The 13,203-nt window shown below is 42.3% G+C and overlaps 1 protein-coding gene across 1 annotated transcript in view; it reads right to left on the reverse strand.

The window, feature by feature from the left end:
- Positions 1 to 5,311: 5,311 nt before the first annotated feature.
- The window catches only part of Adam18 (ADAM metallopeptidase domain 18), a 50,504-nt gene continuing 42,612 nt past the window's right edge, over positions 5,312 to 13,203 (reverse strand). The window contains exons 18-19 of the mRNA XM_075984638.1: positions 11,509 to 11,623; positions 5,312 to 5,466 (exon numbers count right to left, since the gene is read on the reverse strand). Coding sequence (XP_075840753.1) covers positions 5,312 to 5,466; positions 11,509 to 11,623 — 270 coding nt within the window. The remainder of the gene's footprint in view (positions 5,467 to 11,508; positions 11,624 to 13,203) is intronic.

Here is a 13,203-nt window from a genome sequence, read left to right on the forward strand (position 1 = left end):
TTTCAGTATGAAACGGATCCCATGAACTTAGTGTAATCAAGAGTCTCTGGTTGCAATGGTGCATGCCTTAATCCCAGCGCTGGGGAGGCTGGGAGAAAAGAAGATTGCCGCAAGTTCAAGGCCAGCCTTGGCAACACAGTGAGTTGAGGGTCACTCAACACAACCCCCTGTGTTGAGGGTCTAAACTCTGGTTCTCACTTTTGTGATGGCAAACATTTTATTCAGAAAGCAATCTCCCCGGGTCTCCAGCAAGTGAGGTTTTAAATTTTGTTTTATATTTTGTGTTTCTGCAATGGACAGGACCACATGAAATGCCATGGTGGAGAATATGAATATTGACTGTGATCAAGAACTATGATGAGAGACAACATCTGTTAGGAATGTGGAATTAGAGCTATATACGCTCGATGTTTGTATCCTCAGCCATGTCAACAAACAGATATAGGAGCATATGCTTTTGCTATTTTTGGAACAATGTTCTATCCAAAATTAGTCTTGAATTCTCTGTGTAGCAAAGGATGATATTGAATGAGAAAAAAGTGCTCAGGGGTTAGGTGCAAGGGAGAGAAAATGACAGCCACCTCCACACAACTGTATATAACATAAAATTCTGAGTAAAACAAATAACTTAGAAAATGCTAAAAGTACTAATAATAAATTAGGCCGGGCAGTGGTGGTGAACTCCTTTAATCCCAGCACTCAGGAGGCAAAGGCAGGCGGATCTCTGTGAGTTTGAGGCCAGCCTGGTCTACAAAATGAGCTCCAGGACAGCCAGGGCTACACAGGGAAACCCTGACTCAAACAAAACAAAGTAAAGGTAGGTATACCAGTTGGAAGGGTCATTTGGCCTTTGAAGAGAGCTCAGGTGTGCCTCCTGGAAGTTCTTGATTATACTGACGCTCACAAGCTCCCCAACTGCCCTGCTCTTAGAGTGGAATAAAGCCAGGTCTATTCTAGGTGTGGCCGGCTGGATTTGCTGTTCATGGGTCCTTGGATTTTTTTCTCGTTTCAGAAGTTTCAGCAGAGCACTTTTGGTTACCATATGATGCTGTTTATTATACATGAGGGCAGGCATAATGATCTTAGTTTCCTGGAAGATTTTTTTTTTTGCAGAATTACTATCAACTTCTCCTTCAGGGTTGGTTAGAATTCGTCTTTGATACTGTCTGGGTCTACAGCGATCTCTTTCTGGAAATGTTTTGAATTGATTGTATTTCTGTATCGAGTAGAGGGCTACTGAAGTAACTTGTTCTAAATTGGTTGTGGGACTGTGGTCGGGTGGTATTTTCTATTGCGTGTGAGATCCATGTTGCCTGTAACACACATAACCAGCACCATTTGTCCTCCCCTCCTGTCTGCTGCGGAGTCACCGGAGTCCCGTGCCATTATCCTTCACTAGCTGCTCTGGTGGCTTCGGTCTGTTGTCTTATTCAAGCAAATCCCATGAAAGGTTCATCAGATCCATGATCAAGCCCCACATCTTGGGCTCATCCGTGCCTTTTATGTATTTTTAGAGTAAAAACTAATTGGTTTTCATTCTTGATCCTTTCCCCACTTTGTCTTCCTTAAATCTGTTACTCTGTCCAGGCCTCAGGTCTGTGGAGCCAGAAGTTTCCAGGGTGAGGACTTTGGACAGCCCTCCCAGGATTTGCCACTAGCCACCTTCGGCCCGCCGTTTGTCACCTGTCACCCACAGACTCTGGAGAGATGCAGAGAAGCCTCCACTTGTGCGTGGATCCATTTTATTTTACAAAAGTCTGAGGTTTAAACTGTATCCGGGGGTGGGGGTAACAGAGGGATTAGAACACACATTATCTCCTTTGGTCTATTCACTGCTAAACTCCTTGGCAGCTTTCTGATGTGATGAATAGCATGCTGTAACGAAGAAGAAAAGAGAAATTCACAGTTGGGTCGAGAACCAGACCTGCTTCTGGGTTTCCACCTAAAGTGACTTTCAAATACACAAACATGAAAAATCAACCCATGGCAGACATGCCTAATCGTTAGCGATCTGTCTAAGAAGTGTGAAAGGGAGACGGCATGGATGCTTAGTTAGTATTTATAATCTACATTTTGGACAAACAGATTACAGCCATGAAACAACTATAAAACAGGGCACATTTCTTTTTCTAAGTTTGAACTTTTTCTATTGCCTTCCTTTTGTTTGTTTTAAAGACTGGTAGATTTTATGAAGCTCCATCGGCTTGCTTTTGTCCTGCCCAAATCCCGGGGTTACAGGTGTGTGCCTCCTGGTTTGCTCAGCTTAACACGCTTTAATTCCTAGAGGGAAAGTCATGGCTTAGGGAAACTAAGTGGAAGATTAGACTTCTCTTGTCTGTATTTATGTGGAGTTCACTTGTGAGAAAGAAGTAGAGCAATGGTTCTCAACCTGTGGGTGGAAACCCCTTCAGGGGTCGAACGACCTTGTCACAGGATTGAATATCAGATATCCTGCATCCTAGATATTCACATTACGATTAATGACAGTAGCAAAATTACAGTTATGGAGCAGTAACAAGATAATTTTATGGTTGGGGGGGGTCACTTTAACAAGTGAGACTGTATTCAAGGGTCACAGAATTAGGAAGGTTGAGAACCACTGCCCTAGACCCTGGGTGGTCAATACCCTCATACTGACCTGATACATGGAGACCTCAACAATAGGTACCCCTGGGCACCCAAGGATACAGACTCCAGGGCACTCCTAGCAAGGGTACCAGGCATGGTTCCCATTGGTCTGGGAGTCCAGGCTGCACACCAGTATTAATAGCATTAATATTCAGATTGGAGTTCCAATGAAAGCTGCAAGTTCTTATTTACTCATTTTCAGATAACACATTTTGCTGTGATAAAGTGTCCACAGTATAGAATTAAATCCTTTCCTTCCCAAGTTGCTTATAGTTATGTTGTTTTATCACATGCACACATAGACACACAGAGATACACAGACATACATGAATACCATCACATACATATTTAATAGTAGAATTTGAATTTTCAACTTGGAGAGTACTTCTTGCTACATAATTAAGTTGTCCATCAATGCTTGAATACATATAAGCAATATCTCCATAGAAAAAATAAATATAAAACACATTAGCCTTAATTAGAAACAAAAATGTAGTAAGAGAAGCTTTGGCAGATGTCTAGGCGTGCATTTGGCAAAATTTTGAATTCAGATCTATCAAGGACTGGTAGGCCAGCTCTGCCAGGCTGAGCCCTAACGGTGGTTGGATCCTTTTGTTACAATGAATGTATAGTGACATCTTGTGGTCATTCCAAAAATTGCAATTGAACATTTTAAGTAAAGTTGATCAACACAAGCTGTATGAAGAATAATTTCACTGTGAAGATAGGAGGCCACTGCTCCTTCCAAATCCTCAGGGGACTAACAGGTGGTCGGGAACCTCCTGGAACTGTATGATGTGTAGTCCGTGACGTGTGGCAGCTTCACAGGGTTCTGCAGGTAAACACATCCAACCCCAGCACCACAAGCGGTTTACAGAGTGTGTAGGCAGGGTTCCAGGGACATGTGAAAGGGTGACAACTGATCTCACTGGTGGCTTTTTGAGAAGCAACCTCAAAAAGGAGAGCATTTTTATGACCCCAAACGCCTTTTCCACTAAATTTAATCTACAGCCTAAACTCACAAGGGGCACCTGCCTTTCCATAAGCGATACTGACGACCGCCGTACCACCGGCCTGCTCTTTGTGTGCCAGACTTTAAGAGCCTGTATCTTGCGGGTATCTGTTAACAATAGGCTCATGGGCAGCGTGAGGTAAGCCTGTGTGGGCTAGCTTGGGGATTGTCTTAGTTATTTGCCTGTATATTGTTCTCGAACGGAGAGGACAATTCTGCACGCTCCCCTCCCACGCTCTGGTCCCTCCAGCCATAAAAATCAGTGGCTATCCGTTGTATTCATTCTGCGTCTCTAACACAAACTGACCTGAAAAATTTCTTCCCTTAATGTACGATCATTCTTGAACTCCCCCGAGCTATACAGGGAATTCAGCCTGATGTTAAAGAATTCCTTCAGCAAATAGAGTGTTAATTATCCTTTGTCCATACCACACAATGAACCCATCCTTCTAGGTCAGGAGCCCCTAACCCGTGCCCCTACCAGGGCAGCCAGTAACATCGCCAGCGTCACTACTGACAACCTGTGGTTTCAGATCTGCATCCTCCTTCCGGAGGGAGACCAGGTTTTTTTTCTGGGGTTGATTTGTGTGGTGCCATCATCTGGAAAGGTTGGCAATTACCAGACAGCAAAACCTTCAGGAGGCACTAACAATGCAGTTCACCAACTGAGCCCAAATGTGTAACCTCTCTGAGACCAGCTCCACACAGCCAGGTGTGGCAGACTCGCTTCTGTGGCAGGCAGCACACACCTCCGTTGGTCACACAAGGCCTGCCACAAGGCTTTTCAAGAGAAACTGCAGCTTGGCCAACCATGAGTTAGGGATCTAAGTTACTGAGTCCTTGAGCCTGGATTTCTCCAGACCACACTATGTCCACATCATCACTTACTTCCCCGTCCCAACGGTAAATGATAGGGCAGATTCTCAGGGCAGGCAGCCTAAAGCTCGAATTGGATTCTGAACTCATCTGGAAAGGCCCGTTCCCCCTTCCTATGCTTTTAAAGGATTTATTTTTATTATTTTTTAAGTGCAGGTGCATGTGTGTGTGCGCACGCTCATGTGTGCGTGTGTATGTGCATGTGTGTTGTGTGTGTGTGTGTGCGCGCACGTGGGTGTTTAGGTATGTGTTTTTGGGTGCAGGTGTCCACAGAGACCAGAAGCATTAAGTCCCTGGAGCTGGAATCACAGGCAGTTGTGAGCCACACTCAATGCATGCTGGAATCCAAACGTGGCTCCTCTGCCAAGACAGTATGTGCCCCTAACCACGGACCCATGTCCCCCTCTCCCCCACACACTGTTTAATCTTACATCAGAACAGCCTGAAACCTTCATCCTCCTGGAGCCAGGGAGCCATACTCAGAAATGGAGCAGCCTCCGTGACTTACCAGGGCCTCTGCACTCTGACTGCAAATAATCATTTTCTCTCTTCCTCGGGGAGAGAGAGGAGTGTTCTGACTGACATTTCAGAAACTAAGTTCCCAGTGCAGTGTGGAACACAACTAGAAAAAGATCCAGGGAGCTGAAGTACTGAAAAAGAACGTTAAAAGAATCCAACTTCTATGGGGCCAAGAATAGTTCATATTTAAGGAGTCAAATAACCTAATAGAACATAAACCACCAAAACGCAGTTCCACTTAACCCAACAGGCTGATACTATGGATTGTATTTACCCTCATTTTTGGCATTCTCTCTGAGGCAGGATTTTCCTCTCGTTTCTCTTCATGATCCCAATGATGAGACTTAGGACAAAAGGCAGAAAGATGAAGAAGCCCAGGATCATCCAGCTGTCCTGATGCTTGCTGAAGCGCTTTGCCATCAAAATTATGTCTGGAAAGGAAACGCCAGAGAGGACAGGTTCATCTGAAGCTCAGACTCCTTTTTTCCACTTTAATCTCATGTATGCATAATGTGCTTCATACTTTGGCAAACTGCAAGCAACTATCTTTGGGGAAATAAGAGAACACTTCAAAACTACATGACATGTTTACCATATGTCTTTTTCTGCATATTTATTTAATATTCTGGTGCCCTCCTACTTGTTTGGAGGGATGTTGGTTTCGTGTGGTTCATTGGTTACATCAATAATTCAAAAGGTGCCATTGAACGACCTCTCCACATCCCAGGGCTCTAAGTTGTTCTAGAATGGGGGACAAGATCACCGTGTCCACAGCAGAGATCTGCAGATGACCACCTGCTGGGTATTTCAAATGGAATGCGGCAAGGAAAGATGCTGAGGGCTTCCCCACTAAGCCACAAATGCTGGAGAGTCAGGTCTGCTCAACCTGACTCAAATTCTTAGTTTATCTATAACTTAATAGTTATTTTCATTTAAATATTTTAAAAGTCACTACGTTAACAGAGTTTAAGTGGAAATGCAAGAAAATTTTGTTATAAAAACTTTTGTCCACTGCCTTGCTAAGTAAGTTCCTCTCCTTAGATGCATACATTCTTATAAAACTCCATCTTTCCATGCAGTACTAACGCTTTAGGCAAACAAAGCCTCCTCTTTCCACCTTCACCACATCTGCGTGCATGTGCTGAAGATCTTGGAATAAATACAACCAAGTGAGAGATTTAGACAATGGAAGATTTAAGACACTGAAAAAAAAAACCCTGAAAGATAGATCATCTATGCTCGTGAATTGGTAGGATTAATACTGTGAAAATGGCCAACTTAACAAAAGAAATCTATAGATTCAGTGTGATCCGTACCAAAATCCCAATGCAATCCTTCATAGAACTTGAAAAAAAATAAATCTCATATGGAAACACAAAAGACCCAGTAGAGCCAAAATAATCCTAAACAATAAAACAATCTGCTGATCATATGACCATCCTAGATTTCAAGTTATGCTACAGAGCTATAGTAATAAAAGTCAGCATAGTACTGGCATAAAACATTAACCCATGGAAAAGAACTGAAAACCTACATACAAGCCTGAACTGTAACAGGCACCTGAGTTTTGACAAAGAGACCAGAAATACACATTGGGTAAAAGATAAAATCTTCAATAAATGGTGCTAGTCAAATTGGCAACTCCAAGTACAAGAATGAAGCTAGATCCTTATCTCTCACTCTGCAAGAAAACTAAATTCCGAATGGATCAAAAACTTCAACATGAGACCTTATACCATGGATCTGATAGAAGAGAAAACAGGGAATAAGGTTTGAACTCAGTGGCACAAGAAAGGATTTCCTGAGCTGGAGCCCAGGGGTGTAAACGTTAAGACCAACAGTTAACAGGTGGGGCCTCATGAAACTAAGAAGCCAATATACAGATATACAGCAAGGGGCGTGGTCAGCTATAGGCAGCCTACAGAATGGGACAATCTTTATTAGACACATGTCAAATAGAGGGTTAGTGCCTCAAATATACAGAGGACAAAAAAAAACAAAAAACAAAAAAAAAACAACTCCCCCAAACACCTGAACATCAAGAGAAAGCAACAACAACCAAATTAAAAACTAGTGTGTTGAACCAAACAGAGTTCTCAAAAGAAGAAACAAGTGGCTGAGAAACATTTTTTTTTCTAAATGTCTGACATCCTTAGCTGTTGGGGAAATGTAAATTAAAACTCATATTATCTCAGTCAAAAGGGCCAAGAAAACGAAAGCATAATCCCCCAAGCAGATGATGACAGATGCTGATGTGGATGTAGGGGAAACAGTTATTCTCTACCGGTGTGAGGGCAAAGTTGTCCGGCCACTGTGGAAACCAGTGTGGAGGCTTCTCAAACAGCTCCACCATCTTGGGCATCTACCCAATGGGCGCTGCAGCCTGTTAGAGAGATACCTGATTGCCCATGTTCAGTATTATTCTGCTCATAATAACTAGGAATGGACACGGCCCAAATGCCCACTGGCTGGTGCATGGATAATGAAAATGTAGGGGATTTACACAATGGAAGACTATCCAGAAGTTAAGAAAGATGAAGTCCACAGGTGAGTGGACAGAACTGGGACAGAGCATTCTGAGTGAGACAACCCAGACCCAGAAAGGCAAACATTACAGTTTTTTCCTATTTCCGGGTATTGGCTTTGGGTCTTCAGATATGTGTGTTTTATTTGGAATAGCCACAGAGGTCAGAAAATTAATAAAGGGACATGGGGGTCTTTTAGAGGAGGGGGAGAGGAAACAGTGGCATAAGGGTGAAAGGGGAGTGATACAACCAGAAGGAGGGAATGGGAGGGCAGAGTGGGGGAATACGGGCGGGGACAATTAAGACTAAGGACATTTTTAAAAGTCATATGCAAATTTACACTGTAGCAGCTTCCTAAAACATATACATACACAGAACAAAGCTGCAATGGACTTATGCACTAATGGGGTGACAAAGCCTCTCCTAGACACCAGGGCCCAGCAAGTGACCAGTATCTGGAATGGGTTACCACCTCTTTTGGAGTATTGGACCCATGATGTCTCATAGTTCCAGCAAACACTACAGGCCAATACTCTTGGCTACTCCTAGAATGAGAAGGTGAGTCCCTACTGTCGAAGACACCACACGCTTGAATCATAGGACATAAAAATAGCAGTCTGTCACCACCTAGAGGTTTGGTGTCTACTGGGTGGCTTGCGCAATGCTGGCGAGTGCTGTGTAGACAACCGGAGGGAAAAGTAAGCCCAGGTCTTTCCCCAGCTGTGAACCACGAGAGCTACAACAGTGACTGGCCTAACAGGGAACTGTGGCTAGAAATGTCACCACTACTTGGAGTAAAAAAAAAAAAAAAAGGGAGGACCCGAAATTGGTTGGATAGGGAAGCAGCCGAGGTTCTGCGGAGAGCTGAGGGAGGGTAGTGCATATGGCCAAAGTGCTTTGTTCGAAATCCTCGAGGAACTAAAAACTGAGAAAAATCTTAAATATTTTTATGTTTTATGAAATATATTTTATTATTCTGCTAAGTGTAGATAATATTAAACTGACCCGGAATCATTATTCCTGTAGATTTGGCACATCCTCCCATCCTCATTGGAGAAGCTTCTTTTTGCAGTAGGTGAAAGTTAACAGAGATCCATGCATGGTCAAGATGCAAATTATAAAACTGCAGAATGCCCAGCCGTAAATGAGACAGCCACACCACACCCCTCCCCCAGCAAGGCCCAAGATTCCCTGCAGACGAGGACAGAATGATTGGCAGACTTGGAGGTGGGGGATGACTACAGAGACTGTCGCTTTCCAGACACAGCAGGACAAATAGGCACTCAAGAAGCTTTGACTGAATGCCCCAGACCTGTGCAACACTCAGCCAGACAAACACGTGACATGGAGGGAGGGGGCACAAAGTCCCACCCGTGACAGAGTCAGTTGATGGCTGCAGGGAGAGGGAGAGTTGAGCTTCTTCCGTCACGTAAGCCCCGGTACATAGACCATGTTCTAGTGGAAGGGCACACAGCCAAGAGTATATGACCAGTAAAAACCGTACTTCATGGGTTGCAAAAAAGAGAGAGGACCCGAAGTTGGGTAAATTAGGAAGAGAGCGTGGATTCAGAAAGAACCAAGGGAGGGTGGTAAATATGATCACAATATAAGTTATTCAAAATCTTCAAGGAACCATTGAAAAATATGAAATAAAAATTCAGTTCTGGGAATTTTCAACTACAAAATCCTTTTCATTTCAGTAACCACAGAGTTTCTTCTTTTCTTCTGTGTTCTCCTGGTGACATAGTTGCAGTGCAGTGGGCAGGATGCCAAACATTTGAGTCCTTCTCCTTGTCCTCTCTCCCTTCCCTTAGTCCGTAGCCAAAAACCTAATGTTTCCTCTACTGCTCCTTCCTGATTGGACTACGGTGCTGACAGAACTGGCTGAGGGGAGATGACGTCCGTCAAGGGGGGAATCTGTCTCTCACACTCATTATTCCAAATACTTCCCATGACTAGAAGACTGGGTCTCTTTGGTTGACGAGTCATTTAATGATTCCAGCCGTTCTCTCCCCCTTCCTTCCTTTCCTCCGTTCTTCCATCGCATTGACAGGAATGTCGAAGCTGTCTCACCAATTACCCTTAAGCCTATACTCCTCTCTAGTTACCCATAGGCCTACGTTCTCCTCCAGTTACCCATAGGTCTATACTCTTTTTGACAAATAGTTCATGCAGTTTTCTGATATTATTCTGTCCTGACTCGAAACAAGAATCTAATTTTCTGTTTTATTTTCTGCTTTTGTTTTTCAGACCACATTTCACACTGAAACCCAGGTTGGCCTCAGACTTGGAGCAATCGGTCTGCTCCAGTCTCTCAAGTGCTGGGATCTCAGGCAGGAGCTACCATGGCCGGCTTCAACCACTCCTTTTTTTAGTATATGTTTTTAGCACAGGCGCTTGTCTCAGACACTGTTTCTAAAGTGCCACGGCGCCCTGAAATTACACAGTGTCCTTTCCGTACTAATTGCCGAGGCCACCTAACGTAAGTATGAACTATGGATTATGAGCTCTTCGTGTCCTTAGTGAATTATAAACAGCATTATTTTAAAAAACGCCTTTGCATGAATTCCACAGAGAGCCAAACTGCTTGCTATTCAATTTCTTTTCCTTTGAGATAGCGTCTGGCTAGTTTCCTCTCAGCTTGGCTCAAGTGAGAGTTGTTTTGAAAGAGGAACTCTCAGCTGAGAAAAGGACTCCGAAATGACTCTGCAGGGCATTTTGTTAATCAGTGACTGATGTGGGGGGGCCTAGCCCACCGTGGGTGGTGCAACCCCGGGCAGGTGGTAGTCCTGGGGTTTATCGGAAAGGAAACTGAGCAGGCCAAGAAGATCAAGCCAGCAAATAACAACCCCACCGCCCCGGCAGCAGCTCCTGCCTCCAGGTTCTTGCCCTGTTTGAGTTCCTGTCCAGACTTCCTTCAGGGACAGAGTGTGGTCTGAGGACTACAAGGTGAAATAAATCTTTTCTTCCCCAAGTTGCTGTGAGTCGCGGTGTTTTATCACAGCAATAAAGACCTAAATAACACAGATAGGGTCTTCCACTTTAGCCCAGGCTAGCCTCAAACTCGCAGCACTCCTCCTGCTCCAGATGCCTGTGTGTTGAGATTATAGTGGTGTACCACTCTCGCTGTACAAACTGAAACAGATTGTGTTCATGCTCCCTTCAACGCTTGACTCTCAAGGGAATGTGTCCAGCATCCTTGAACCTCCTGTTTCAGGTGCCAGGCGTTATTAATTCACAACCATGTTTTAGTCATCGCTATTTTCAAATACTTGACATATGAGACAATTTATTCATTGTCCACTTATACATACTTCAGGCCAACCTAGCTAACGCCATTGGTTGTCAGGTAACCCACTTTCACTATTAAACTTCCATGTTATTGATAATTTAGACTTTCTGATCTCCGTATTATTCCTTCTCCAAATGCCTGCTGACATGCTCGTGGAGGAGATATATGAAGGAATAAATGATTGTACCAGCGAATGGCTTGTGACCTGGCTTTCATTCACCATAGGAACAAGGGAAAATATGAGCACGTACTCAGAATGTGACTTGCCATTATAGCCTGGTAGGGAATACATTTACATTTTGCTGTACGTTTTTCTAAGTCTCAGTCAGAAGGAACAGTGTATTCCAGGGTTGCTTTTCAATAATTTTCTGTTTTAATAATATGAAATACGAACCTTGCATATAGTTTTCATTATTCTATATATGACTTTTTAAAAAATTTTACTTAACGACATTTCTGAAACCTAAGGAGTGCAATTCTATTTTAGTTTACATCACTAAGTTGGTTAGAGTTGGTCAGAGGAAACTCATTACAAATATGGCACCCAGCTAATTTACCTTTAACTGGGCTGGGAAAGATTTGACAAAGATGTCTTTCTTCAATTAATACCACAGAAAACAACAGACTAGTTGTTTTGGAGGTTTGTTTGTACTGACCTGATTTGAGAACGTTTCCATCGTCGATGCTGCCCCCTGGTGACCCAATCTGTAATTTACAGTCTGGAGGCAGGTAGTCAGGAAAGCATTGGCAATTACCAAAGTTATTACATACCTAAAGCAGAAAAATATGTAGTCATTTTGAATCGTCTTAGCAGGTAAATCTGATGTATGTGACTAAAATATGTAGACTACTTTAAAGGTTTTATAGCGTCTCAGACATATGCCAATTGTTTACAGCAATGGAAAATAGGAATTTGGAATTAAAAATATAATTTTTAAGTATATTCCCCATTTACACGGGTGAAGTGGCATACTTATTTATGAACATAATTACTTATAAATATGATTTATGTTAAGAAAACTGCAAAAATTGTACTAAACTAAATTTTTAATAGGTCAGTGGTGATGCATGCCTTTCATACCAGAACTTGGGAGACAGTGGCAAGTGGATCTCTGTGAGTTTGAGGCCAGCCTGGTCTACAGAGTTCCAGAACAACCAGGGCTACACAGAGAAACCCTGTCTCAAAAAATTTTTTTAAAGTTTAGAAATAGAGAGATAGTCCACGCTAATGGAATGCTTTTAGGATGTTTGATCTTACCAAAATGATCCATAGATTCACCATGACCCTAAACCAAGTCCTAGGCAAGTTATCTCATGATACAGACTACAGAGATCTGTCAAGCTAAATTATGTGTTTAAAGAAAAAAGGTCTAGAACAGCAATGCTTTTCACTGTTGACAAAGAGCTAAGATGAATAGCTTCATTTTATGATCATTTTATGAACCATAAACTATGGAAATCATAAAAATGTGACACTGATAAAGAAATAGAGAAACAAACCCAAAGAATAGTAAAGGAAGTTCAATTTAGATCACATAAGTTAGTTTTCCTTTAAAAATATTTTATTGGACTCTACTCTCACCACTGGATAGGTCTGTCAGACAGAAAATTAACAGAGAAATTAGGAAACTAAGAGATGTTATGAATCAAATGGACTTAACAGACATCTATAGAACATTCCATTCAAACATCTTCTCAGCACCTCATGGAACGTTCTCAAAAATTGACCACATACTAGCTAACAAAGCAAACCTCAACAGATACAAAAACATTGGAATAATTTCATGTATCTTATCGGATCACCATGACTTAAAATTAGAATTCAACAGCAATTTCAGAAAGCCCACAAACACAAAAAATTTAAACAACGCTTACCTGAATCATCAATGGGTCAAGGAAGAAATAAAGGAAGAAATGAATGACCTCCTAAAATTCCATGAAAATGACCTCACAGCATACCCAAATTTATGGGACACAAAGCAGTGTTAAGAGGAAAGTTCATAGCACTAAATGCTTATATAAAGAAGCTGGATAAATACCACACTAGTAAGTTAACAGAACACCTGAAAACTCTAGAATGAAAAGAAGCAAGCTCACCCAGGAGGACTAAACAGCAGGAAATAATCAAATTGAGAGCTGCAATCAATGAAATAGAAACAAAGAAAGCAATACAAAGAATCAATGAGACAAAGAGTTTGCTCTTCGGTAAACCAATAAAATAGGCAAATCTTTATCAAAACTAACCAAAAGGAAGAGAAAGAATATCCAAATTAACAAAATCAGAAAAGAAAAGGGGACATGACAACAGATGTAGATGAATTCCAGAGAATCATTAGGTTATATTTCAAAAA

Source organism: Microtus pennsylvanicus, chromosome 9 (genome assembly GCF_037038515.1).
Source record: "Microtus pennsylvanicus isolate mMicPen1 chromosome 9, mMicPen1.hap1, whole genome shotgun sequence".
In the NCBI taxonomy this organism is placed as follows: domain Eukaryota; kingdom Metazoa; phylum Chordata; class Mammalia; order Rodentia; family Cricetidae; genus Microtus; species Microtus pennsylvanicus.